The sequence below is a fragment of the Cebidichthys violaceus genome, unplaced genomic scaffold (assembly GCF_023349555.1).
Source record: "Cebidichthys violaceus isolate CVI_PGR_0920_01 unplaced genomic scaffold, fCebVio1.0.p SCAF_1, whole genome shotgun sequence".
NCBI lineage: Eukaryota > Metazoa > Chordata > Actinopteri > Perciformes > Stichaeidae > Cebidichthys > Cebidichthys violaceus.
The window spans coordinates 9,922,216-9,947,703 of NW_027176262.1; the positions used below are offsets into that span (position 1 = coordinate 9,922,216).

At 39.5% G+C, this 25,488-nt stretch overlaps 1 protein-coding gene across 2 annotated transcripts; it reads left to right on the top strand.

Moving 5' to 3' along the window:
• The first annotated feature begins 4,315 nt into the window (after positions 1-4,315).
• Positions 4,316-23,628, top strand: si:ch211-136a13.1 (HHIP-like protein 1). 2 transcript variants are annotated; one of them, XM_068709938.1, is made up of 14 exons: positions 4,316-4,738; positions 11,527-11,791; positions 12,333-12,612; positions 12,729-12,854; positions 13,539-13,682; positions 16,401-16,513; positions 16,927-17,067; positions 17,313-17,387; positions 17,668-17,794; positions 18,106-18,251; positions 18,905-18,986; positions 19,476-19,558; positions 19,856-20,377; positions 22,550-23,628. In XM_068709938.1, the coding sequence occupies exons 1-14, from the start codon at positions 4,445-4,447 to the stop codon at positions 23,308-23,310; spliced, it is 3,159 nt and encodes a 1,052-aa protein (XP_068566039.1). In that variant the 5' UTR covers positions 4,316-4,444; the 3' UTR covers positions 23,311-23,628. The 2 variants fall into 2 exon arrangements, with proteins under 2 accessions (XP_068566039.1, XP_068566030.1); XM_068709929.1 differs by having other exon boundaries at positions 19,856-20,212.
• The last annotated feature ends 1,860 nt before the right edge of the window (positions 23,629-25,488 follow it).

Consider the following 25,488-nt stretch of genomic DNA (forward strand, 5'->3'; position numbering starts at 1 on the left):
GAATATGGCAGTTTGGAGATATGACACCAGTAAAAAATAAAAATGAAAGTGAGCTGAGTGTTTGCCATGACCAGCCTGGGAGATAGAAAGAGAAACGTTTCTCTAGACAAAAGATATCTTGACCTTGAAGAGAGGATCACATGTCTTCACGAAGACCAAATATAGCAAGTTATCACTGGAAAACAGTGAAGATGTCTCTTGCCAATAAAGTAAACCAATGTGTTGGCCTCCATTTAAAGTGCAACTCTTAAACAAAAGCCAAGGCTTCATCTACTGGAAGGCAAATAAGAAACTTTTTTTGGCTGCATAGTGACAAAAACAGTGATCACTGGCCTCTTTGGCAGTACGTTTAATCCAGCACGAGGGCCCTGCCAGGAAGGGATTAATGAATGATAAACAAAGACAATGACCGATGAGGTGCGGTGTCAAGAGCCAGACTGTTGTGGTAAAATGATTTGGTATGAATAACTCCTCAGTCCTGAGAGCAGGACTGCCTGACCTGACATACTTATCCGTTACCCAGAAGCCATACACAAGAATTATTCATAGATTAGAATGTAAAGCTTCCAATGTTTTCTGCATTGGATGACACCAGTGAACACATTTCCAGCTGAGAAAGACATGCAATTGTAAAAAAAAAAATCATTGACCAATAATGTGTGCAGGATATTACAATTATTATCTTTAAACACATGTTGGATGACTTGTTTAGAGTTACATTTGTATTTAAGATGTTAATGAAATGCTCTTTTAAATAGTATAATAAACTGAACTATGCCTATTTTTAGAGGATAAAAACATCTGTTATACAAGAGATCTGATGTGTTTGTCTTCTTGTGCGTCTTGCACACACACGCGCGCACACACACCATTGTTTTTATTGAATAGCTGTACCAGTCAGGCACAAAGATGTCTATATATGGTGTGAGAAGGAAAGAGTAAAGTAATGATGTAAACTTGGCTCTCTAATTCTTAGCTTTTCTTGGCAAAATGGCACTTTAGTTTTACTGTCACACTGTCACTTTACCAGCCAGATTGGCTGAGAGGAAAGTGAAGTCTGTGCACAAGTAAACACTGCAGCAGGAGATGAGGTGGTCAGTCTTGAGGGTAAAACAGTACAGTCAACTTTCCCTTCTTAGACCAACATTACTGGCTTGGTAAGCAATTTAAGAGGAATCACAACAAGGGGGCAACCGTCTTGTATTTGGAAAGTAAGGGTCCTCTACTTCCTGCATTACACTGATAATCCACAAGAGGGCAGTTGAGGTGCCAGATAGGTTTGTCAGGTAAAGCCACGACAGTGTGTGGGTGGTATTGTATTCACCTCAGAGTCTGTGTGTGAGTCAACAAGTGCAAAATGAGGTTGTGGAGAACCCTACTGTAGCAGCATTTTGTTTACATGATAGCATCACAACCATGCAAGGTTCAATCACAAAACTTTAAATGTGTAGTTGAAATAAAAATAAAGGCAGAGTTTGAAGATGGGTGTAGCCTAGTCCAAAGGTGAGGAAGGGTGCTAAAAGTAGGGGGGTAGGAAGAAGAGAAGGGGTCATTGGTGTGATCCCATTAAAAGATGGTCTCAAGTTGATCTTGTTGATGATGTTTAGGTCTCAGAAACTTGTATATCAAATATACTACGAATGGTGTTATAGGCTTAATAGTTATGACAGACTGCAACTAGATTATGTACTAAGACAATGAAAGTGTGTACTTGTGAGTGTGTCATAACTAACTGTCCTCGGGTTGACCAGAGAATGACCTCGAGAGTTGCAGCAACAGCGGCTAACTTAGTGTGTGTGTGTGTGTGTGTGTGTGTGTGTGTGTGTGTGTGTGTGTCTGTGTGTGTGTGTGTAGAATAAAACAAAGATAGAGACACAAAGTCTGAGAGTCAGTGTGCTTGGTTGCCTTGGGGCTTGTGTGTTTGCGTGTGTGTGTGTGTGTGTGTGTGTGTGCGTCTCTTCCAGTACAGACTGACTCACTGACTCAGTCATTCTAAAGATTAGCAAATTTTACGAGTATAAACACTGTTTGCAGTAAACGTTTTTTAGTTGTTACGTGGCACAAGTCGGATCAAGTCTCAGCAGATCTGATCTTCTCATGGCTTCATAAGTTTCAAGACTTTCAGTTTTGGATGTAAACTCCCAAAAAATCTCATCAAAGCTGTGGTTAAGTATGATATACTGATATTCTGAACCAGGAAGATCATTTACTGAGATACCATCTGTGATTAACTTAAACAACTTGAACTTAAACAACATAATTGTGTGTTGAAATACCAAAAGACCTGATGTTTTTGGTATATTTGTCTATTATCTTAATCAGATTTGATCAAAAAGTGTTGACTTATCAACACTTTGTCATGTTAATCTATTAGACCTGTGACAAACCATGAAGTTACACAACGTGATAAAGTGCCCATCGATCTATTTAATAGGGACCGTCTGGCTGTAGATTAGTTTCTCTCTGTGAGTGCAGAGTGATAACGTGTCTGACAGACAGCCAGATGGGAGTCACTCTCTGATCTGAAAGGTGGCTGGGCAATAATGAGACACAGATGGTAGCAGTATGTCTGCACACACACACACACACACACACACACACACACACATACACACACACACACACACATTACACAAACCACATGCAAGTACACACACTGCTCATCCTTTAGTCTACAATATGCTCAATAGAATTTCACATTTCATTAACATTTTGAAAAAGACGTGGTTCAGTTGTTTTTAAGAAGATATGAAAGGAAATTTAAGTTACATGCAGATACTGTAAAGTTTCCAAGAAGCTGCTTCCACAGTAAAAAAAACACACAAATGAGCGAAAAATGTTAAACACTGTAAGCTCTTTTCATTTTTAAACATATATTTTACTTATTTTTACTACTTCATATTTAATATGGTTAACATGCAGTCTTGTGACTGCAATGCTCAAAAAAAAAAAACCTACCTGATTTTGATTTGTGCTAACAAATATTGATTATAGCCGCAGTAGACAAAATTAAAATATACAAATCTGGCCTAGGGAAGAGCACAACCATGTGAAACAGGACATCAGTTTTTACAGCGCTTTAACTTATTTGTTAGACTGTTTTTTGTGCTGGTTCAGGAGGAAGTTAATGCAGCTACAAATACTAGAAGCAATATATTAAGATGCAAATGTTGCCCGGCTTTGTTCTTCAACAAAAGATTTGGATTTGTGCCTGGAGAATCCATTGGTCTCTACTTGCAGCACACGTCCTGATTCATCTGACCACACACACACACACACACACACACACACACACACACTCACACACTCACACACAAGTGAGTCTGTCTGGAAATGGTAGAGACAGAGAGGAGGTCTGGGAATGCTGAAGGGGGGAGAGCCGGGAGAGAGGAGGTGGAAAGTTGCAACTTCAGGGCAATATAGACCACATGCTATGGGAAGGAATGCACGTGTCTTTGTAGAAGAGTGAAAGAGCAAATGAAAAGAGGAGGAGGAAAGAAGCGAGGGAGGGATCTAGGCTAAGTTCTGCAGCGTGGCTCTGTGTCTGAATGAAAGAAGCCCTCTCTCCCACTCTCTCCTGCTGACCGTATGTATACGGCTCATGTCTGCTGCAGCAAGTGAGCACATGTCCAGAGCAAACACAGCCAGACTCTCCAAGTGACTTCAAGCTGGGAGTAAATATTTTTGCAGAAACTTCGGCTGAAGGGGCAACTGCATTTTTTTTTTCGCTGCTGGAATACTTCTAAGCAATGTGACTGCTTTTCTGAGCATTTATAAAATAACTTTTTAGAAATGACCATGTGATGGACATTAAGTTTCAGTAACTGGAAGACTTGGACACCCTTTCAAGAAATTGTGTTGTGATCCACAGGTATTTTTGCCGATACTACTACTACAGTAACAAGGACTGAATCTCTCCACGTCATCAGGACTTTGGGACATTGGTTCTGCCAACCTCAACACACCACCTGGACAGCTGCACTGCAGATCTTCTAACCATCAAAAGAATTCTCTGGACCTGCTAGACCTTACTTAACCTTATTTACACACATCACGAGGGCAGCTTGCCAAAAAAGCTTGATGTCTGGGTTTTGAGCGCTTTGCCTGTCTCTGGCCAACTTGCAGGCAGGTGTGATGCTGGGTCAGTGTGTTTGATACACACATTCACACTTCCACACACACACACACACACACACACACACACACACACACACACACACACACACACACGGAAACTGGAGAGACCATGCCAGACATCAAATGAGGACAACCAATACTCCAAACTTTAAGAAAAGCTAACTTTGAGTCTCACACCTGTGCTTGACAGATGTTGGTGGAGATGTCCCATTTGCATTGTCCAACAACAAGGCTTCCCTCTTCTCACACATTACAGTGAAGCTGCTTTGAGCCGATATCCTGAACTGACAGACAGCATATTCACATCATGACCCTACAGACCTGTAATTTGCAGCACGTCCTTGTCCCTCACCTCCTTCTCCTCGTCCTGCTGCTGCTCCTCCAGGCCTGGCGGGGGTGCTGTCACCCCCAGTGTTTGGACTACAAGCCTCCGTTTGAGCCCCGGCAGCCACTGGCTTTCTGTAAGGAGTATTCGAAGTTTGGATGCTGTGATCTGGAAAAAGATGAGGAGATATCAGTCAAGTTCTACACCATCATGGACAACTTTGACCATTCAGGTTATATGGCGTGCGCCCAGTACATACGCAGCATCCTCTGCCAGGTAAGAGAAACATTCAATTATTTCAAAAATAATTATCATGTGATTATGTGTCCACACTCTCCTCTTCCTGGGCATCCAGATGTTCAAGGGGGGATATTATTTGTTATTAATTGCATTTGAGTATGTGACTGAATCCATGCCTTTTGTACTGGAAACATACACCTGTCTCTAAAGTCATTTTCACATTAATCACATTTCCACATTAATCTTTTCCACTATGTGTTAGTGTAGCAATGTGCAGTGACTATATCAGTCCCACATTTTGTGAATCTAAATATGACTGCGGATGTTTGCAGTCCCAACTCGTGAAACCGGGTGTTGCTGTCCACAGTATTACACCACAATGTCTTGAAGAATAGCACAGTGTGCATTTTTGAGCAGTTTATTGAAATGAGTTTATTCATCTGGTTTGTTTTGCCTGGTTACAATGATGCCAGTTACATTTCAGTGGGAAGCAAATAACCACACATAGCCTGAAAACACCCCAAAGGAAACTGAGGAGTGGTTTGTCAGTAAGAATCCGATCTCAACGATGTACCGACTTAACATGTGGTTTATTGGCTACATGGACAGGTTGACATCTGTAAACCAGCACTTACTCTGCTTGGAGAGCTTGACCGCAGTCTTAACTATTGTTCATTTTGATGGGTTTGCTTGTAATTGTGCTGTGGGAACCTAAACAAGCCAAATAATACAGTGCAATAAGGCAACCTTTTCAACTCTGGTTTGGAACAAAGAATATGAACTCAGCATTTGATTTCAACATTACAACTAAACGCAGAGCCAAAACTCCTTTTGGCCAAAACACAGTGCCAGATATGCAATGAGAAAATGTCGCACTGCACAAAAGGATTAACTTGTCAAACAACGACCTGAAAGAACTCACTGGCTTAGTGACGTGCGGTGAGGTTCGTGTCTGGTGAGGCACTGACACTACATAAGTCAGATTTACAAATATATGAACCCAATAGAGAAGCTTAAATCACCATTCAATTGGCAGATTGCACATTGACTACTGGTTGTTTTTCATATTTCATATCAGCATGCTTTACACACACATAGGTAAGGTACATATTTGATTCCACCGGGAGCGTGTGCGCCGCGATCTGCCCCACCGATCTGCCCCACCGGGAGCGTTTCAGAAGCGGAGCGCTCGCGGGCACCACCCGCGAACATCGTGAGATTCCGCGATAATCTGTGTAACAACCCCGGATGTATAAAGACAACAACAAACACATAAAAGGTTACTTTACCTGTCCGACGTTGAATTGCTGTTGATTTGTTCATATTGCCTTGTTTTTTGAGACATTTTTAAGCTTGGATATAGAATCTTACATTTTTGCGTCAAAGCAAAATAGAAGAAGAAGAAGAGAAGTGTAGAAGAAGAGCAAAGACAGAACAAGCATAAACCCGACCCGTGGGCTCTCGCACGCCCTCTTCTTAGAGGCAGAGTAGTGTTTGCCTCTCTGTGCTTTTTCACTGCGGTTTAATGTCAGATCAGCAACACTAAATATGTTCTACACAGACGTGAAATACATTATCTATTCTATGGAAAGACAAGACATATAATAAAAGTGTCTACAAATATTACAGTGGTGACAAACAATGAGAAAGCAAAAGGCACGCGCTCAACCCAGTTAGTGAGGGATTCACAATCTGAGGGGACAGCTCGTCCCTCACCTCGCGTGTCTCCTCTGTTTGAACAGGACATGCGCTAATTCAGCGATTTTGATTATAAAAATGCTTGAAATGATTGGAATCATACCGAAATTACATTTATAGCAGAGATCAGTAGAGAAATATTAATATTTATTCTATTTTAGCATTATTTGTTTTTTACTTTTCATGATGTCAGGTGAGGCTCTGCCGCATCTGCCTCCCCTGACTGCACGTCCCTGCACTGGCTTACAATTTCTCATGTGGGCAATGTATGCAGTAAATCCAAAAAGAGAAGATCTGGAAGAATTTGTATGTTTTTGGCTTCTAAAATCAAGCATATCCAGTCTTTCTGTTCTACCCTAAGTTGTGCATTGGAAAACTGAATTAAATCTAATTGAGATATCAATTATGAGTGAATAAAGTTTCTTAGCATAACAACGCAAAAACTTCTTACTTTTACAGTGCTTGCATTACTTTTAAAAGCAATCACTCAGACTGCATTAGCCAAACAAAACTTTCTTCAGTTAAATGTTACAGTGATCATTGTATCAGTGATGCAGTAGAATCACAATACTGCATTTCCCTCCAAGTGGGACTGTGGTCTTTGTTAAGATTTGGGAATGTGATTTAAATTCAATCAGTATTTCCATATCAGTACCACTACGTTTTCATTTATTTTCTGAGCTCGCTAATCTTAGACAGATCCACCTCTCCTTCACTGGCAGAATGAGCCTTGAAGCCAATCCCACATACGTATTGCATAATTAGGTGCTGACTTTGCAGACACTAACTCTGTGCAGATGGTGTGTGCAAATTGAATGATTGATGCAGTGCAAATTTGTCCTGGCCCCTCAGATAAAGGTTTAATTTTTAGTCTGTTTATAACACTTTCATCTTTGGTATCCATGCCAAAACAAACTTAACTTACACCAAACTTAACTGCAAGTCTTCCTGGCAGTTTTACATCATATGCTATGTTGAGACAGTGACAAAACTCCTAAAATATAGGTTTCTATCATTGTGATAATTATGGCCCACTGTGGTTGTTTCCAAGCAATGCAGACTGTGTGTAACGACAGCACAGCAGCTCACGTACAACTTCCCACAGTGAGCCTAGTTTGAGTAAGATATATAAGATATAGAGTCCAGAACAATGTAAATATGGGTTCCTTACAACATTAAACATGGAGCTACTTTTAGTATTATTATTTTGCAGGCATACAGTTTACTAATTTCTTAAATTATCGCAATCATCTCAAAAGTAATCAGAAGTATTTGGGTACCAAACTTTTTCCATATTTTACGATTTCAGTCTTATAACATTTTACAGTAAAAAAGTATATATATATTACAAAAAAGTGCACTGTAGCAATGAGCTGTGCGACTGCTCTTTCTTTGAACTGTGATTCTTTATATTTTCATAAACACTTTGTTTAGATTTTCAAAATCTTCTTTGGAGCCCTACTCAGACCCACTTTGTGTTGTTTGAGGTAAAAGATGGTCTAGAGGTGGTCAAATTACCTCACTGCCAAGGTCCTTATCCTGGGTAAACTCACCACACTGAGGCCCTCTGTTCCAGCTGCACTGCAGGAGCTTCTTGGCACAGATATCTATGAGACAGTGAAGAGACAGACATACAGATAGACAAGTGGAGCGAGAGAGAGAGAGAGAGAGAGAGAGAGAGAGAGAGAGAGAGAGAGAGATAAAAGGGAAAATGACTGAGTGAGTGTGTGTGTGTGTGTGTGTGTGTGTGTGTGTGTGTGTGTGTGTGTGTGTGTGTGTGTGTGTGTGTGTGTGTGTGTGTCAGGGAGACAAGAGGGAGATTGTCATCATCCCAGAGCCTGACCAAACAAACAACCATTTCCTCCTCTACAGGATAGGGTACAGGATATATCAAGTTCCTGCAAGAGAGGGGCAGAGAGAGATAAGGAGGGATAGCAAGAAAGAGAGGCAGAGATAAAAGCAGTGAAGATAGAGAGAGGTAAAGATTGAGTGAGGCACAGATGAAACAGAAAGACAGGTGGAGAAAACTTAAAACAGAGATCAATAAACTTCAAACCGGCAGGCAGAGAGAAGTTTAAAAGTGAAATTGTATAGTGTGATTGTATTAGAATTACGTGTTTTGGTGTGTGTGTGTGTGTGTGTGTGTGTGTGTGTGTGTGTGTGTGTGTGTGTGTGTGTGTGTGTGTGTGTGTTATAACTGTATTTTTCTTAGGAGTAAGTTCAGTATTTAAAATTGAATAAAACAACAAAACCTGAGGCCAATTGAAGACATATAGTGAACACGTAGCAGAACAACAGAACACTGAATTAATTGTTTCCTCTGTTGCATTTTTAATATGTACCCTTAGAGTGTGTGCACGTTTCAGGCTATTCTGTCGGCCGGTGTAGCTTGCTGTGACAGCAGCAGAACATTGCAGATGTTCAAGTTTCCAAACAGGGTGTGAATGCACCATACCACAGGAAATCTCTAACACACTGACACACTGACACGCGGCATCAGACAATCATTTTTTTACTTTTCCTTCTCGATAATCACAACGATCATCTCAATCGTTGTGAGCACCCACCCCCCCACCCCCCTTCTCTCCAGGGGTCCTTTCAGTCCAGGTTCAAACATTTACCAGCCATCTGTCTTCTCTCTCCTAAATATAATATAACACCACCATGTGGACGTTTCATTGCAGTATGTGGAGTGAGGAAGGCAGAGTGAAAAAAATACTTATTTGCTGCTCAAGTTTGAATTTCAGTTTATTCTGAACTGTGCTCGTAAACACAAATTATAGTAGTTTGAAGTGGCTGAATTGTTAGGGAACAGCTGTTAGTACTTATATGCATTTATCCTACCCTGTGTTACTAGGAGCCAAAATAAGACTGTCTCAGAACAATGGCTGGTTTTTCAAAGTAAGTGGGTCGAACAGTAGAGACACTGTCGACCAATGTATCCAAGAATTTAGCTACTCTGTGCTGTGCCTTTTATCATTATATGTCTCACATTTCCCTGAATAGAAATACTACCAGACACCTTTATGTTAAACATTTGCATGACTCTGGTTTCTTTACTATACAGTGTCCTACTGTATGACAAAGAAGATAAATCAAAGTGGAGGAAGCTATAAATTCAGTCAGTAAATCAAGCTTCCATCTGCTCCACATCCCAGTTTGGCCCAGAAACTTCTTTCATTAACAGAATCCGCAGCTCAGACTGAATACAGCTTTTATTTTGCCCTGCAAAGCTGGTTCTCTCAGGAAGGCTCTGATCTCGGCCCAGCAATGTACTTTCATGTTACTTACCAAAGATTCTCTGTTACAGTTAGCTTCTCTTTGTCTCTTTTTTGGTCAATAATGATTTATTTATTATATTTAGGGGTTCCATTGAGGTGAAACAGCAGCTGAAGTTACTTGAGGACAGAGTTAAACACAGGCAGAAACATAAATGCTTTATTAACCAAAGGGATTAAACAATGCCACATCAAAATATGTTCAGTTAATTATTTCAAGGAGCCCACATACAAGAGCCCTGTGGTTACTCTCGCAACATTGTTTCATTGGGATGAGAAGATCAAACCTCAGGAGTGGACAGATATTAGAAAAAAAATCAGTTATCCAGTATATTATCATGAAGAAATTATATATATGTATTACATTATGGGGCCTTATAAATAATCCCTTGCACAATATAAATTCAGGAAATCACTAGGTCTGTACACAGAAATGTAACAATTTGGACATGACATATTGTCTTAACATATAACTGCCTCCATAGTAGTAATAATAGAGAAATATATAAACAACACAACATGTACTAAAACACATTACAGCCACATGTCACACACAGAAATGTATAATGAACTTAAAGCACATACACACTCAGTCCCACAGACACATAACTTTCTTCCTTTTCCTACTCTCAAATATATCAATATTTAATAATGTGTCATATGGGGATTTTTGAGCTTGACAAGCACTAAGAAATAAAAGTTTCAATTATTTATAAGCAGTAGATCCAGGTACAAGCACACACGCAGAGTGTACACATACAGTTTGTTTGTTTGTTTGTTTGTGTGCATTTTAGTTTTCATTTGTGCACATTCTGTTTCAGCTGTGTGTTTGTGTGTGATTCCCAGATTTCTTAGAAACATTTTTGTTATAGTTACAGCAGATTATTGGAAAACAGATTTTTAACACGTGGTTGTGAAAAGAAAAACAGAAGAAATACAACTGTTGTCCACAGTGACATAATCTTAAAATAGTTTTGAGACTAAATCCTTCACTTACAAAGTTGTTTTAAACAACATGCAGTAATGTCCATTTTTTTTTTTTAAACTACAGGCTAAGCGACTGTGAAACAAAGCAACAGAAACTTTACTTTCCATCTTTGGGAAATAAGAGACAACGGCCCATTTGCTTTCAAGGCTTACAGGGGCTATGCAGACTGTTAATAAGAGTTTGCCTAAGTTCTTCTGATGTGTGCTCAATTATTTAAACTTTTTGCATCCAGTTACTTTTTTTTTCTTCTCTAAATGCCAAAATGTTCTATGGAAAAGTGAACTCATCTCTGGGCAGTAATCGGAAGTCTTGGATCAGTTGACCATCTGGACAGTTTGTTGTGTATATTTGTGTTCTTTTACGAGTGATGCGTTTCTTTTTGTGCCTTGGTTCTCATTTTCCTGGTGATGATTGGTTAAGATGATCTGGCACTGAGTGAAAGAGCACCAGTCAACCACACGATGGTTTGGTTGTTGTGCCTGCCTGTGCCTGCAGCTCACCATTCTGGGTGTGGACAGTGTGGTTGTGACTTAATAACTGACTGGACCTTCCTGGGATCCATTTATACCAGGCTGCACTCTCAGACAGCCTGTATATAACTCAGGCATGACCAGTCATAGTGAGGCGGTAAGGAGCTGCGGTGGAATAAGTGCACTCATCCTGTATTTATGTGATCCATACATGTCCTTAACTTTACCTCTGAGATAAACACATCGGCTTAAAGAAGGCTTAGTAAGTATATACACTGATGGAGATCTCCGTGGAAGCAGAAATATAAATCTACACACAATGACGATGGCTTCTTTCTTTTAATCGTGAGTGAATTTTCTTTTGTTGTTAAATCATCCTTCCTTTTGCAGGAGTGTTCTCCATACGCCGCCCACCTGTATGATGCTGAAGATGCAAACACACCCATGCGCATGCTGCCTGGACTGTGCGGTGATTACTGCTCCGACTACTGGCGGCAGTGTCGGTACACGCTCAGCCTCCTCTTGGAGGACTCGGGGGACCCGCAGCAGTTTGCAAACCTGACTGCAACTTTAGAAGAAGATCGCAGAAGGTTCTGCAATTTCCTGGAGCTGAAGGACAAACAGTACTGCTATCCTAATGTATTGACAAATTCAGGTATGGTGTATACATGTGGGAAAGATGTGTATGCTCAGCAGCTGGCACGGACACCCATTGAGATAAACTTATTTTATTACTTTTACTTACGTTAACAGCCAACAAGAACAAACAAGTTGTCATAGACTGCCAAAAATGAATGTCTTAATTGTCGATGGCAAGAACTTGAACCTGCACTAACAAGACAGTCCAATTATGATTTATGAGCAGACATTGCCACTTCTTGCTAGTCTGAACATAAGGTTGACTGTATGGAAAAAACATGATTTTTAAGACGTGTGAAAAACAGACGCATGATTGAAATATTATGACATGTATATCAATTGAAAGTCCGAGGTGGAGAAAATAGTTTTGGTCCATATTCTGGCAGTAGTAGGTTGTACTTGCTGATGCTAACCTTAAGAAACCTAGAGAAAGGAAGCTGTACTAATTGAGTCATAGACACACTTACACTTGAATACAAATCCTCAACCCATTCTCTGTTTTTGTGTGCTTATAATGATTCATTAATCATATGTTTACTGCTCTTTTCTGTCCCCAGAGCTAAATGCTAACCTGGGCTTGGTACGTGAGGATCCCAAAGGATGTCTGGAGCTGTGCTTGCAGGAGGTGGCCAACGGGCTCCGTAACCCAGTGGCCATGATCCACGCAAATGACGGGACTCATCGATTCTTTGTGGCGGAGCAGCTGGGTTATGTATGGGTCTATCTGGCCAACGGCTCCAGGATCGACCGTCCTTTCCTCAACCTCACCAGAGCCGTCCTCACATCGCCGTGGTCTGGAGACGAGAGGGGGTTCCTCTGCATTGCCCTACACCCAAGGTTCACGCTTTCATTATTATGTAGGGTCATTGAAAGTAATTATTTGCATGATTCTCAATGGAAAAGGTCACTGTGCCCATGTGTGAAGTGTTCTTCTGCTTCTTTTCTGTGCATAGGATCACCACTGTCAGAAAAGCCTATGTGTACTACTCTGTGTCTGTCAAGAAGGAGGAGAGGATACGTATCAGCGAGTTCACACTGCTGACACATGATGACAACCAACTAGACCACTCCTCTGAGAGGTGAGGAGAGAAGTTCACAGTCAGAGAAACACAAGTGGAAACATAGAGACCCTTGCCTCCACATAACTGCATAAAGAGAAGTGGATACAGCTTAAGAGGCGGTGCCCTGGTCATTCCTATGAAGGTTGCTCAGTGACGCATGAATCAAAAAAGTTCAGAGGAAATTACCCTCATCCTCTGGCGATCTTACACATGATGGGGCCCATAGAGCAAGTGCTGGTACATTTAACCCCACCTCTCAGCTTCGTTTTCAGGCTCATTCAGATGAACAGAGGAAGGAAAATAACTCTGGATTTGGATATTAGTGCATTTACAACTTTTAAGACGTAATGAGTTAAATAAGGGCCATTCATGTGTGGACAGTTGATTTACCTTAAAACTAAAACTCACGGATAAAACATTATCTGTTATCTTAAAGAAGACTCTTTCTCAATATACAGTAAGTCTATGGGAAAAAGTCTTTTTGGGCCCCATGGCTTCACATGACGGACCGGAAGTTATAATTCCACCCTTCACTCAAATGATAAGGTGATGACATTTTGGACGGACATGTATGTAAACTGCAACTTGACTGTTTAGTCGAGGCATACAATTGCAAGGTGGTAATTCTAGTTAAGATATGTGTCATTAAACTTTTAGATGGAATATCTTTAAGTTCTGGTTCTTATGTACTTCTTGGTTTAGGACCATTCTAGAGGTGGTAGAGCCGGCATCCAATCACAATGGAGGACAGCTTCTATTTGGCCATGACGGGTACTTGTACATCTTCATTGGTGATGGTGGCCGAGCGGGGGACCCATTTGGAAAGTTTGGCAACTCACAGAACAAGTAAGTTCAAATTAACTAATTATGATGCTTGATTATGACTTTAGTATTTTTCTAACACCTCACATTAGATTCCTCACACTGTTGTTGTAACAAAATATATTTTCAGGTTACAGCAGCAAACCTGAGAATGAGCTGCACATGTACGACTTGCGCTCAGGAAGAGTTTGACCGGTAATTGTTTGGAAAATCATTCTCCGAGCAAAAGCTTCGCTCTTGTCTGTAATTTAAAGTGATATACGAAAGTAACATACATCCGTATCATTTTGATTCCTTGTAGGTTGTTAAAATTTTAAATGATAAAAATGCTCTTCATGTAAAATGTTGGCAGACACCTTGATGTTGTTGAGATGTTGGCTACATAAACATATATTAAAAAATACCTAAGTCTGGTTAGAACCAGCCAGTTCTGGCAAAAAGGAGTTCCAAATAATTAAATTCTAGTTAAGTTTAATGAAAAGGATCAAAATTATGGAGAAGATAGACTTCAGAACTGTGCAGACTCTCAAATTGCTCTGTTGAACTATAAATTATAGTTTTTTTATAGTCTTATAGTCTATAAACTTTTTGAAGGCAGGTTATCTTCCTCTCATGAAAATTCCCGTAAACTGAGGCTCTTGCTGGGCTGGGAACCTACTCACATAATGACAATTATACGGTACAAATGAGTCATTTGTGTTCAAAAATGATCATGAAAAAAGTATCCTTGATACATGCCAGGCCCTGTAAAGCACTTATTTAATTAGGATTGCAATAAATAACTTATTTTACATTCTAGAGGGTTTATTGAGAATATCTCAATTATGTTTCATTAAAATTAGGAGTGCTGAAGACCTTTGGAAGGGATTGTGTAATTGCATTAACAGGGCCGAATATAAGCATGTCACCAAAGAGAGTGGAGTAAAATAGTTCAAATGGGCCCCAGGGAACGCTATTTTGACGGGCCCTATTGCACGCTAGTTACTTGTTATGAAGCACACACTCCTACACACACACCATTATGCATGTATATATTTTACCAACAATGTGTTGGATTTTACAGTCAAATGAGTTACTTATATTACTATATTAGGGAGTGTAGACAGGTCAAGGAGAAAGCTTTCAGGATTAGCTATCATACATATCATTACATGATCAATGAGAGAGTTGACAAATTGTTGATAAATTACCCAGCAATCATCATTGCATAGCTGTATATGACAAACATATGAAACAAAATAAAGAAATATTTGTATAATTTATGTAGACTCAGCATATACTTTTGTTATAGATTGCAACCGCACTGCCTGCACTCTCTATATTTACACCATTGACCAAGAATTACAGCAGCAGCAGTGGGAAAGAACTATTTGAAAACCAGGAGGAATAAGGACCCAATAGACTGCATATTTGGAGTAATGGTGGACTGAATGTTACTTCATATTGTATATCCATTCTTCTTTTCAGGATTTTAGTCAGCATCTGGTGGCAGTCCACAGATGCCAATGGGAGTTGGGGCATGGTGTGTTTATGCCGAGAGCAGTTTACATAGAGTTTATAAAAGGGGCTTTCATTAAAGGGACTGCAGGACATTATGTGTCTTTTACTGTGTTGGTAAACATTACTCTCCTCTCCAACCACATGACCTTTGCATTATAATTAATTTAATTAATTTGATAGATATCTGTATCTTAAGGCAATGTGTGTTTGTGTCTGCATGTTTAGGTATGTGGACATGTACGTATATATGGAAGCTATTATGTGTGGGGTTTTTCGCTGTAGTGAAGGTTTGCCCTTCATTCAGCTCTGAGCTACAACTGTCATTCTTTATTCTCATTTGATCAAGTCTTAGCGGCTTAAATGTTAATTACAGCCGAAGGACAACAAGATAGGAAGGGCAATATATTACTGCTCATTTGCTGTACACATCGGAAAATACTCAAAAAATGCCATACATATAGTAGTTACACTGTACACTCTTGAGCTGACAAATACTACATTATTATGTTGTTTATCTCAACAACCATGCATTTTATCAGAAGCAGGTTAATGACATGGTTTACAAAACAGTAAGCAAGGTTTATTTGAGACAATGACAGCTTTTCTCCCGACAGTTATAGCTGAGCCGCTTAGCTGTTTCTGAGGGGTTTTGTTGACAGGTTGTATTAACTGTTCTGGGAATGAGGGAGGATGCAGCTTGCCAAGTCTAATATTGACTCTACAAATTGCACCACCACACACTGGTATGTGGAGGGAAGAGAGAGAGAGAGAGAGAGAGAGAGAGAGAGAGAGAGAGAGAGAGAGAGAGAGAGAGAGAGAGAGAGAGAGACAGACAGGGGAGGGATTTGAATGAGTAATCTGGGCTATAAGGAGAGAGCAACCAGGGTATAGGGAGGAGAAAGGTGCAACTTAAATGAGAGGGAAGGAGGGAAAAAGAAAGATGGAGAAAGGGATAGATATGAAGGACACTAACAGGATGTTGGATGGAGAGGAAGACATGGGTATGAGGAAGAATGAAGATGGGAAAGATAAATGAAAAATGAAAAATAAAAAGATCAAAGTTCAATGCAGAGGAAGATGAGGTTTTTTGAAACAAGTAGAAAAATAGTTTGATGGGACAGCCTTAGCTCAAAGGAGAAACATATGCTTGAAAGAAAGAAAAAAAAAGTAGGCGTATCCAACTTAAAGGAGCGCTCAATCAGCCGCTCAGTCTTTCTGCCTCTCTCATCTACTCTCTGATAGGTCAACACTCCTTGGCAAGGTGCTGCGTGTTGATGTTGACAACAATGACGATGGCGCCCCGTACAGCATCCCCTCAGACAACCCATTCCTGAGGGAGAAAGAGGCTCGACCTGGTAAATCCCTTAAACTGTTACCTCTGGAATAATGCAATTATATCTGGTCACTTTTAAGGTGAATCGAACATTTAAGATGAATGTAACAATTGTGAACGTTAAAGTTACTGTGAGGAACTCCATGGTTATGAAAAAGTCTCAATTTAATAACGATGCCTCTATATGACCTACAGTAAAGAAGACCATCAGCAAGAAGATTGGCTATTTCTATGTAGTTATTCTTAACACTTATCATCGGAGCGCAAATAATGAGTAACTGCAGTGGGTCTCCTCTTACTGAGTAGTAGGCTACGACAGTTGCAAAATCATCTTTAATGCATAAATAATATATGCCTTTGGTGTCTGTGTGCAGCTGCACAAAGGATGTATGCTATTTGTGTCAACATGTAATGTCTTTTCTTCTTTCCGTACAGAGATTTACGCATACGGAGTTCGAAACATGTGGCGTTGCTCCATTGACCGAGGTGACCCCGCTACAGGCCGAGGCGGAGGCAGGATGTTTTGTGGTGACGTGGGCCAGAACAAATATGAAGAGGTGGACCTCATTGTTAAAGGTGTGATGATTGTAGTTTGAAGCAACGTTTTACTGTAGAGAGAGAGATTTAACTTTTAATTAACGTTTAAGATTCTTTTCACATTCTTTTCACATCTCCTTAAGAAATGGTTCACTCTGACATGACAGTGAGTCAGAAATCACAGTTTAATCTGAGTCTTCTCTGAAACAATTCAATTTAAATAGAATGGTACAATAACTCTTTCACTGAGAAGTTGCTCTAACTTTGTCAATATATGTGTAAAGGAGGCAACTATGGATGGCGCGCCAAAGAAGGCTTCAGCTGCTACGATCGCAAACTCTGTCACAACTCCACGCTAGGTGAGGACTCTTTCTACGCTGCTGAAGCTCACATTTTTTTACTTTCACTTTTTTTCAATTGACACTAGCCTACTGACAATGATTACATGTTTTCTTTGAGTATATGTATTGTCACTGGTAAAAGCTGTGAGGGCTCATTTTAGCCAAATATAATTTAAGTTTGTGGGCTCGAGTGACTTTCCATATACACTATAATTCTCCTTTGTCCTTTTCAGTGTGCAGAATGTCGCTGTAGTTGTTATGATGATAAACTGACTTGTTGTTCTATGTCTATGTCTAGACGACATCTTGCCTATCTTTGCTTACCCCCACAAGTTGGGCAAATCAGTGACAGGAGGATACATTTACAGAGGCTGTCAGATGCCCAACCTCAATGGACTCTACATCTTTGGGGATTTCATGAGTGGGTTAGTGATTCTGCATTATTCTAAAATCTAAACTTCAAAACAACAGACAAATTCTTGCCAATCACGGCAGACACCCAGGGTCCAATGTGTGCTAGTGGCGATTGTAACATATTTAAAATACACAGCCAAATAAAAAAATGCACAGATCTTCTTTTTTCCTTTGGTTGTACGTTTTTAGCCGTACATTTTCGTACATTTTTAGAGAAGCCACTGCAACAATACACTAAGTGTGGCTGGAGGAACCCAAACACTTTCAATAAAAGCTGCTTTTATTGTGCTATTTGTGTTTATGTGCTATTGTTTCTGTTTAGACGTCTGATGTCTCTGAAGGAGAATGTCACTTCAGGTGAATGGCAGTACAATGAGATCTGCATGGGAAGAGACCAGACCTGCAGATTCCCCAAACTCATCAACAGTTACTTTAAATACGTCATCTCTTTTGCTGAGGATGAAGCTGGTGAGAACCTAACAACATACAAACAAACAGTCATTGTAACCTACACATATATTGCATCATTAAAAGTAAACATTATTGAAGTCATTGAGGTGTGGGACAGTTATGTAAAGTTAAATGATATGGTTAGTTAAGGGGGTTGTTTCCTTGTTAAAGTGTAATTTCTTGACTTGTGGAATTGTTGACAATATTAAATGACATCCAAAAGCACCCAGTACAGGGCTCAGTTTGACCTTCAATCTGGTTTGAATTAAACAGGCTGCTGATTTATGAGGGAGAGTGTTGCACACATGCTGCTCTTAATTATTCTCTTCCCTCCCTCTGAAAGTGACTGGGGGAGGAAGTTGAACAGTTCAAGTAAAGTCCAAATCCTATTTCTTGCCGTAACACTAATTTTGAGTTGATGTGGTTTCTCTCCTCTTTCTTTACTTTCTATATCTTCTACTTTGACATTTTCTCCCTCTTTCTCGCTCTTTCTCTCATCCACACTATTTGTAAATACCCCCGTCCCTCCTTTCTTTCTCCCTGCTGTCCATCATCTTTTCACCTCCCTCTCTTTCTTTCTTTCTTGCTGAGTCTTTTTCTTTGTCTTTTAATCTCCTCCTGTCTCTGTCTGCCTGACTCTCTATCTTCCTTTCCTCTTTCCATCTTTCCAGGAGAACTGTATTTCTTAGCCACCGGAGCCCCGAGTGCCACAGCTAGAGCAGGAGTTGTCTATAAAATAGTGGACCCTTCCAGGTAGCTACAAACTACAGCAACAAATACACTTTCATCATACCTACAGGGGTGTGTGGTGTCGATGTTTTTTGTTTGTCTAATTTTTCTTGCCAGCTGTGTGTCTCTAAGCTTTCTAAATTTGGTTATTAAAGAACTGTGACCAAGATTTGAAGTGAGCAGGACTTTTTCATTTTGAAAAAAGAGCTGCTCAGTGCTCTCTTCTGTTAGTGCTTTCTAAATGATCACAAACAAATATTTGGTTTTACTGTGCTGATCTTTCTTGTTGCTTAGTGACTTTGATAAACATGGACACATATGTATCAGCAATAAGCTAATATCAGCTGACATATCAGCCCCACCAATTCACCTGTTTAGCTCTAGTTAAAGTATAAAAGCTGTTCTTAGAATACAGTAGAATTACTTCAAAATAATTTAAAGAACTATATAGAGCTAAAAAAGCATGTAATAGGTTGCATACATGTGCTTATTTTTTCTCTCCTGACCACACAGACGAGCAGCACCAGGAAGGTGCAGCGTCAAGCCTTCACCTGTTAAGATAAAGGGAAAACTGATTCACTTCTACCCCAAAGAAGGTTAGGAAATCCTAAAATAATGTTTCTTTCATTTAAACATCCTGGTTACCTTCTGTTATTGTCACTCATATTTGTGTTTTCTCGTTTTTCTTTTGTTGTTCTTTATAATAACCTTAGACTCTTAGCCACATGCACTCTACCAAAAACCTTGTGAGAACGTTATCTGTTGAATGCTAAAAAAAAAGATGTCTATTAGTCTCATAATCTTGTCAATATGCAACATTTAGTTAATACATATTTACATATGTATCAAAGTCTCTATGGGTTTTTTGATCAAAATGTCTTTCTTATTTGCAGAGTTTGTAATCAACAAGAAACCAACCACTACACCTGTACCCACGACAACCTCAACAAAAACAACAAAAACACCACCAAGAAGAAAATCACCTATAATAATAATAAAACCACCAATGCCAACAAGAAAAATATTAAGAAAAATTCCACAACCATCCACAACAGCAACAACAACAAGAAAAACAACATTACAGACAACAAGAAAAACAACAATGAGAAAAACTTCACCACCACCAACAACACCAACTTTAAAAGCAACAACAACAATAAAAACAACCTCAGCAACAATAAAACCGCCAACCATACCAACAACTGACCAGATGACCATGGCAACAACCCCCGCCACAACCTCACCCACTGGTAGGCCTACTGGTGCACCTGTTTACCAAGCCAGCTCCACTGATTATTCAACCACTAGATCCACTATTTACACAACAACTAAGTCAACTGTTACTGCTAACGTTAAACCCAACAGTACACTAGTGCACACCTTGTTGCAGGGAGAAGCAACCAGCATCAAACCAAGTGGTTTCTTCCTTTGCGCTCTGTTTTTGCTTTACATTTTAACATGCTAATAGTTAAATTAGCTAACATTTGTGCAATTTACTTTCCTTGGATGATTAATAGAATTTTCGTGTTTGATAAAATCAAACCACTTCAAAATTAGCAAACTAAAAATTACAGTTGTAAATAATTGCTGTAGGGGTTGCTGCACAGCTAAAAGCAATATATGAAAACAAAATATGAATATAAATAGTTTGGCAGCTAAGTCAAAGTTGGTTAACTGTAAATTACTGTAACTGTAATATACTTACTTCTGGCTATTAAAGCATTATGTATTCATAGTTCCTTAATAGTTTTACTGCATAAGCAAGAACATGAAGAGCAAAAACTACCAAAATCACTGCTTGTATGTTAGAGATCAGGTATTTTCTTGCTTAGTGAAAAAAGAAAAAAATGATTAAACAGATGCTAAAAAGCGAGGAGATAAATTAATTACAGTAAAAGTCAGGAGGGCCTATTTGGAATAATATATTTATTTTGAATTATTTTATGTTCTTTTCTTTGTGGCGCAAAAAATACTAACTCTTGATAATTTTTTATTGCTAATAATTATATTTACCACTTCTGAGAGTCCATAAATCAATATGCAGCTAATGAGGCTGTTCTCATCCCCTGCTTGTCCTTATACATACTTAAAATGATGCACTGTAATTTGTTTACAACCCACATAACCGGGAGCCAGGACAGGCAGGGCTGCCGATAAGAAAGTCACATATAGTATAAAGAGGGACAAAGGTGATGAGGTGGGTGGGGGGATAGATACCCTGGAGACCGCTGTTCATGTCCCTTGTGACACCTGTAGTCAACGTTGACATATTTTACCTTACTTTTGTCACGTAACTTATGTACTTAACTACGGAAGTTACATAACAAACAGCAATTTTGCGTAATAAACATACTTATTTAAACCTAAACTACAATCTTTTCTCAAAACGTAACCAAGTAGTTTTACTGCAGTTCTGCACTGCAGGGGCTTGCGTGGGCGCACTGATTGTTCGTGCTGCTAGACATTTGTAGTAGAAATAACTTTTTGTAAGATATCATACAACCCGTTGTATGAGGATACGTTAACCCAATAGTAAATTCTTTGATCCAATTTCTTTTTTTTACTTGTGCTTCTTATCAGTCTTTGCACTTTAAAGGGGAAAAAAACCAATTTCTTTATTTTCTTAGTTTAGTAGTATTCACTTTATTAAATGCTAATAAAATTGCAGTCAAGTTGTTAGAAACTTGTATAAAGTACAGTAGTGTTCCAATGTCTCAACTTTTGCTTATGTTCTGCTTATTGACCGAAAGTAAATTAAAGACAAGTTTGCCTTTGCGGAGGTAGAGGGTGAGAATAATGCTGCATTCACATGGAATCAGGTGGACGGGAAACCGAATATCATGTTAGTGGACGAGAGCAGGACAGTAAAATTAGGTGAGGCGACAGTTTATTTTTCCTGTGCTGTTTAGAGGGTGTTGTCTCTCTGCCGTCAACCTGATTCCATGTAAATGCAGCATGAGCTTTTCACACAAGTCAAACTCAGGTACAGGGAAATTAGCTGTCGTTGCGACATTAATTCCTGCTTGAATGATATTCTTTGGCTGGTACAAGAGTCTAAAGCAGGATAAATGGTGCTTATTTATGTTTTGGGTATTACTTTAATTTAAATCAGGTAATTTGGCATTATTTATTTTGAATAAATGGTTCTGCATCAGCTTCAGTTTGGACATTCATCTTTATGTGTCTGTGTTTATGTCTTTCCTTGCCTGTCTTCAAGGATAACGTTGTTTTAAATGGCTTTTTAAAATATGCGACCTCAAATGGCCAATTTGATAGTTAGAGATATGTTTGGAAATGTGCTTATTTGCTTTCTTGCAGCTATACATGAGAAGATTGATACTCGTCAGTTGGAAATGGCAAGTCTGGCTCCGTCCACTAATAAACACGTTATATCTCATTGGTTTACTTATAAAAAACTGTTTGGAAAAAATGGGAGCACATATATGGTATTCAATATTCTCATCTGACACTCAACAAGAAAGCATATAAGTGCATTTCCAAAAATGCCAAACTATTACTTTAAAGAAAAACTTCTTTAGCACTTTGTTCAACTACATATAAAGAGGGTGATTCTGTCTCTCCATCAGGTTATCGCACAACCGTCATGACTGCAGCCTTCTCTAGGATTGCTCAAATCCCAATCACCACACTTCCAACCAGGAGACACTGGAGACCCTTTCTGTACCCTTTTACCACCTCCCAACCTCTGACCTCACCACCACCTCCTCGTTCTCCACACACAACATCCCTTAAACTACCCCAGATGGCTCTGACCTCTGTACGATACTCTGAGCGTCCTGAAGCGTTGACCACACCACGAGCGCCATATTGGAGCCAGAAACCTACAGCATCAGGCTACAAGCCCCAGAGACCACCAATCAACACAACGCTGCCCAAATCACACGAAGTCAGGCTGTGGCTTGGAGAGAAGCTGGAAAGTGCCGTGGAGGGAAACCAAGTATATAAGAGGCCTCGAGGAAGAGGTCGCGGCTACAAGAGAGGAAGAGGAGGAAGAAGGCTGAGGGTTGGCTCGGTGCGACTGGTAAGCGTCGATGGTTTATCAGATAGAGGCAGAGTGGAGATATTTATCCGTGGTGAGTGGGGGACAGTGTGCGATGACCTTTTCACCAACAAAGCAGGTACTGTAGTGTGTCGACAGCTTGGCTTCACAACGGTGTTGGCGGTGATGAAGAGGGCTGCGTTCGGGGAGGCAGACCGCAGCGTCAGGATCCTGTTGGATGATGTGGAGTGTGAGGGTGGGGAGAGATCACTGCTGGAGTGCAAGAGATCCAGAGTGGGGAAACACAACTGCTCACATGGTGAAGATGTAGGGGTGATCTGCGGTTAGCATGGAGCGAAAAGTATAGGAAAGAAAAGAGGAAACAGTGGAAGGATAAATGGATGTATCACATAGAGAAAGTGAAAGAATGAAAGAAGAAAAACAGAACGAGAGAATTTGAAGAAGGCATAAAAGATTATTACAGACTGCTGGTTATTGTTGGTGACATCAGTTGAAATTTCTATGAATTGTATTTTTCAATGTTTTCCAGTTTTCATATTGATGTTTCATTTGTCATTTCCCACCTGCAGCCAAATGCAAAAAGAATGTCCATATATATCACCTTAAAATACATTCTGTTTTGGGGATTTATTTACACATTCCAGAGGAGCAAGCACAAAATACAATATAAGCCTTTGTTAAGCCCCGCCCCCAGCTGCTACTCGGTCAAGCTGTCAGAGCTACTATGGAGCCCACACTGTCGCTAGCTGCACTCCGTGAATAAATATTATCTAAAATTTGGAAAATCTAAAAAGTGATTTCAGAGAGAAGCAGACAGAAGGATCAACAAAATAGATTTGAATAATACATCCAGGATGTCAAACTGATTCAGTGGCTAAAAAGGTTAAAAAGATAGAATCTAAAACCTACAGTTCACAGTGTAAAAGTGAACCTCCACATCACCTGGAGATTGAGACAGAATTCAATTAAATTAAGGAACATCACTGTTTTTGTAAAGTCGGGTAGGTCTTAATTCACTGTTACGATCAACATGTGCATACCTTAAGTAGCTAGCATAGCATAAAAGTGCTACAGTTAGTTAATGATCTGCTACTCTGCTAATGTTAGCTCCACAAACGTAACGTATATCTCCTTCTTACCTCTCTGGGTAAGGGGTAGGCTATGACTGTTACACGTAGCCCAGGCACAATGTTTTAACCACGACTAGCTCGAAATCCACAAAACCAGCCTTAAAATGGAGAAGATCTGTAACAATTACATGAGAGTCTATGGAGCAGAATCGGATAATTGTCAGACCTTGGCCAGAGCTGGCCAATGCTATAAGATTGGCCAGTCTACATGCGAGGGGCAGAACATAGCAAAAGTTCAATTACAATAGTTGATATCAACACATAAACCATTATGTAGGATACCTCTCCTAGCAGGTTGCAAAAAGAGGTGTCATTGGATTGAAGTCTATGAGAAAATGACCCTATTTTCACTTGATTTTTAATCTCAGTAAAAATTATAAACATTAGTTTATGGTCTCCATCGCTAGTTTTAAGTTGCCTTCAATACAGCATGATTTTCATTTTGTAAATGGTCCCATTTAGAGTAAAACAGATGATAAAACAGGATATGATTTAGGATGTTGTTACCTTGAGATTAACAGGTCACTGCCACAGTGTTGTCTAGTGTGGAAGTTTTCCATGTTTTCGTCTTTCAACTTGAACCCTTTCAGTGTGTTTTCAGTTCATGAAAGTCAATTGTAATATTTTTGTAGCCAAAAAATGTCTTATTCAACGTTCGGTTGTACTTAGCTCCACCTTTTCGTGTCAGGACTGGTTGCAAAAAAAACAGATGCCGAACTCGAGGTTTCAAACCACAAACCAATGGGGTGACATCATGGTGACTACAACCACTTCTTATATACAGTCTGTGATCTCTAGCCAAGGCAATCTCATAATCTTTTCCAACAATCACTCATTCTCAACCGCTGTGTAATGAAGAACCTGATTATATCAGAATTCATTACAATTATATTTCAGAATGAATCAAGTCATTTCAGTGGAATTGCTTGCAGGTGCTTATTAATGCTACTCAGAGATGTGAACTTTGACAGGCAAATTTGCCTTGTTGATCATCAAATTATATTTAACCCTACTGCTTAGACTGTAATTTGTTCAACAAAAGAGATGCTGCATGGTTGAATGGTATAAGTTCATTGAAATAACAATGCTAACTTACTGTCTGGTTATCGTGACCAAATTGTCAATATGTCACTAAGCTGTTGTGACGGACACCCAAATGAATTTCCATGTGCCACACTAAAGTAGCGACCATTGATTAAGGATCATTGTAAAATGAGTGCAACTACGAAGTAATTTGATGTTTGTGGTGTTACATCTTCAAGCATTTACACTTCTGGTTTTGATATTAATTAGTTTGATTAACTTAAAAATGCTCAACAAGTGACTGATTGAGTGTTGGAGAAACTTTAATTATATTCTGGCTTTGTGTTCTCTT

Coding starts and splice junctions, on each gene's coding strand:
- si:ch211-136a13.1 (XM_068709938.1), top strand. CDS start 4,445: ATGACCCTACAGACCTGTAATTTGCAGCACGTCCTTGTCCCTCACCTC. Junction 17,388..17,667: donor CTGTCACAACTCCACGCTAG/GTGAGGACTCTT, acceptor GTCTATGTCTAG/ACGACATCTTGCCTATCTTT. Junction 19,559..19,855: donor TCACTTCTACCCCAAAGAAG/GTTAGGAAATCC, acceptor TCTTATTTGCAG/AGTTTGTAATCAACAAGAAA.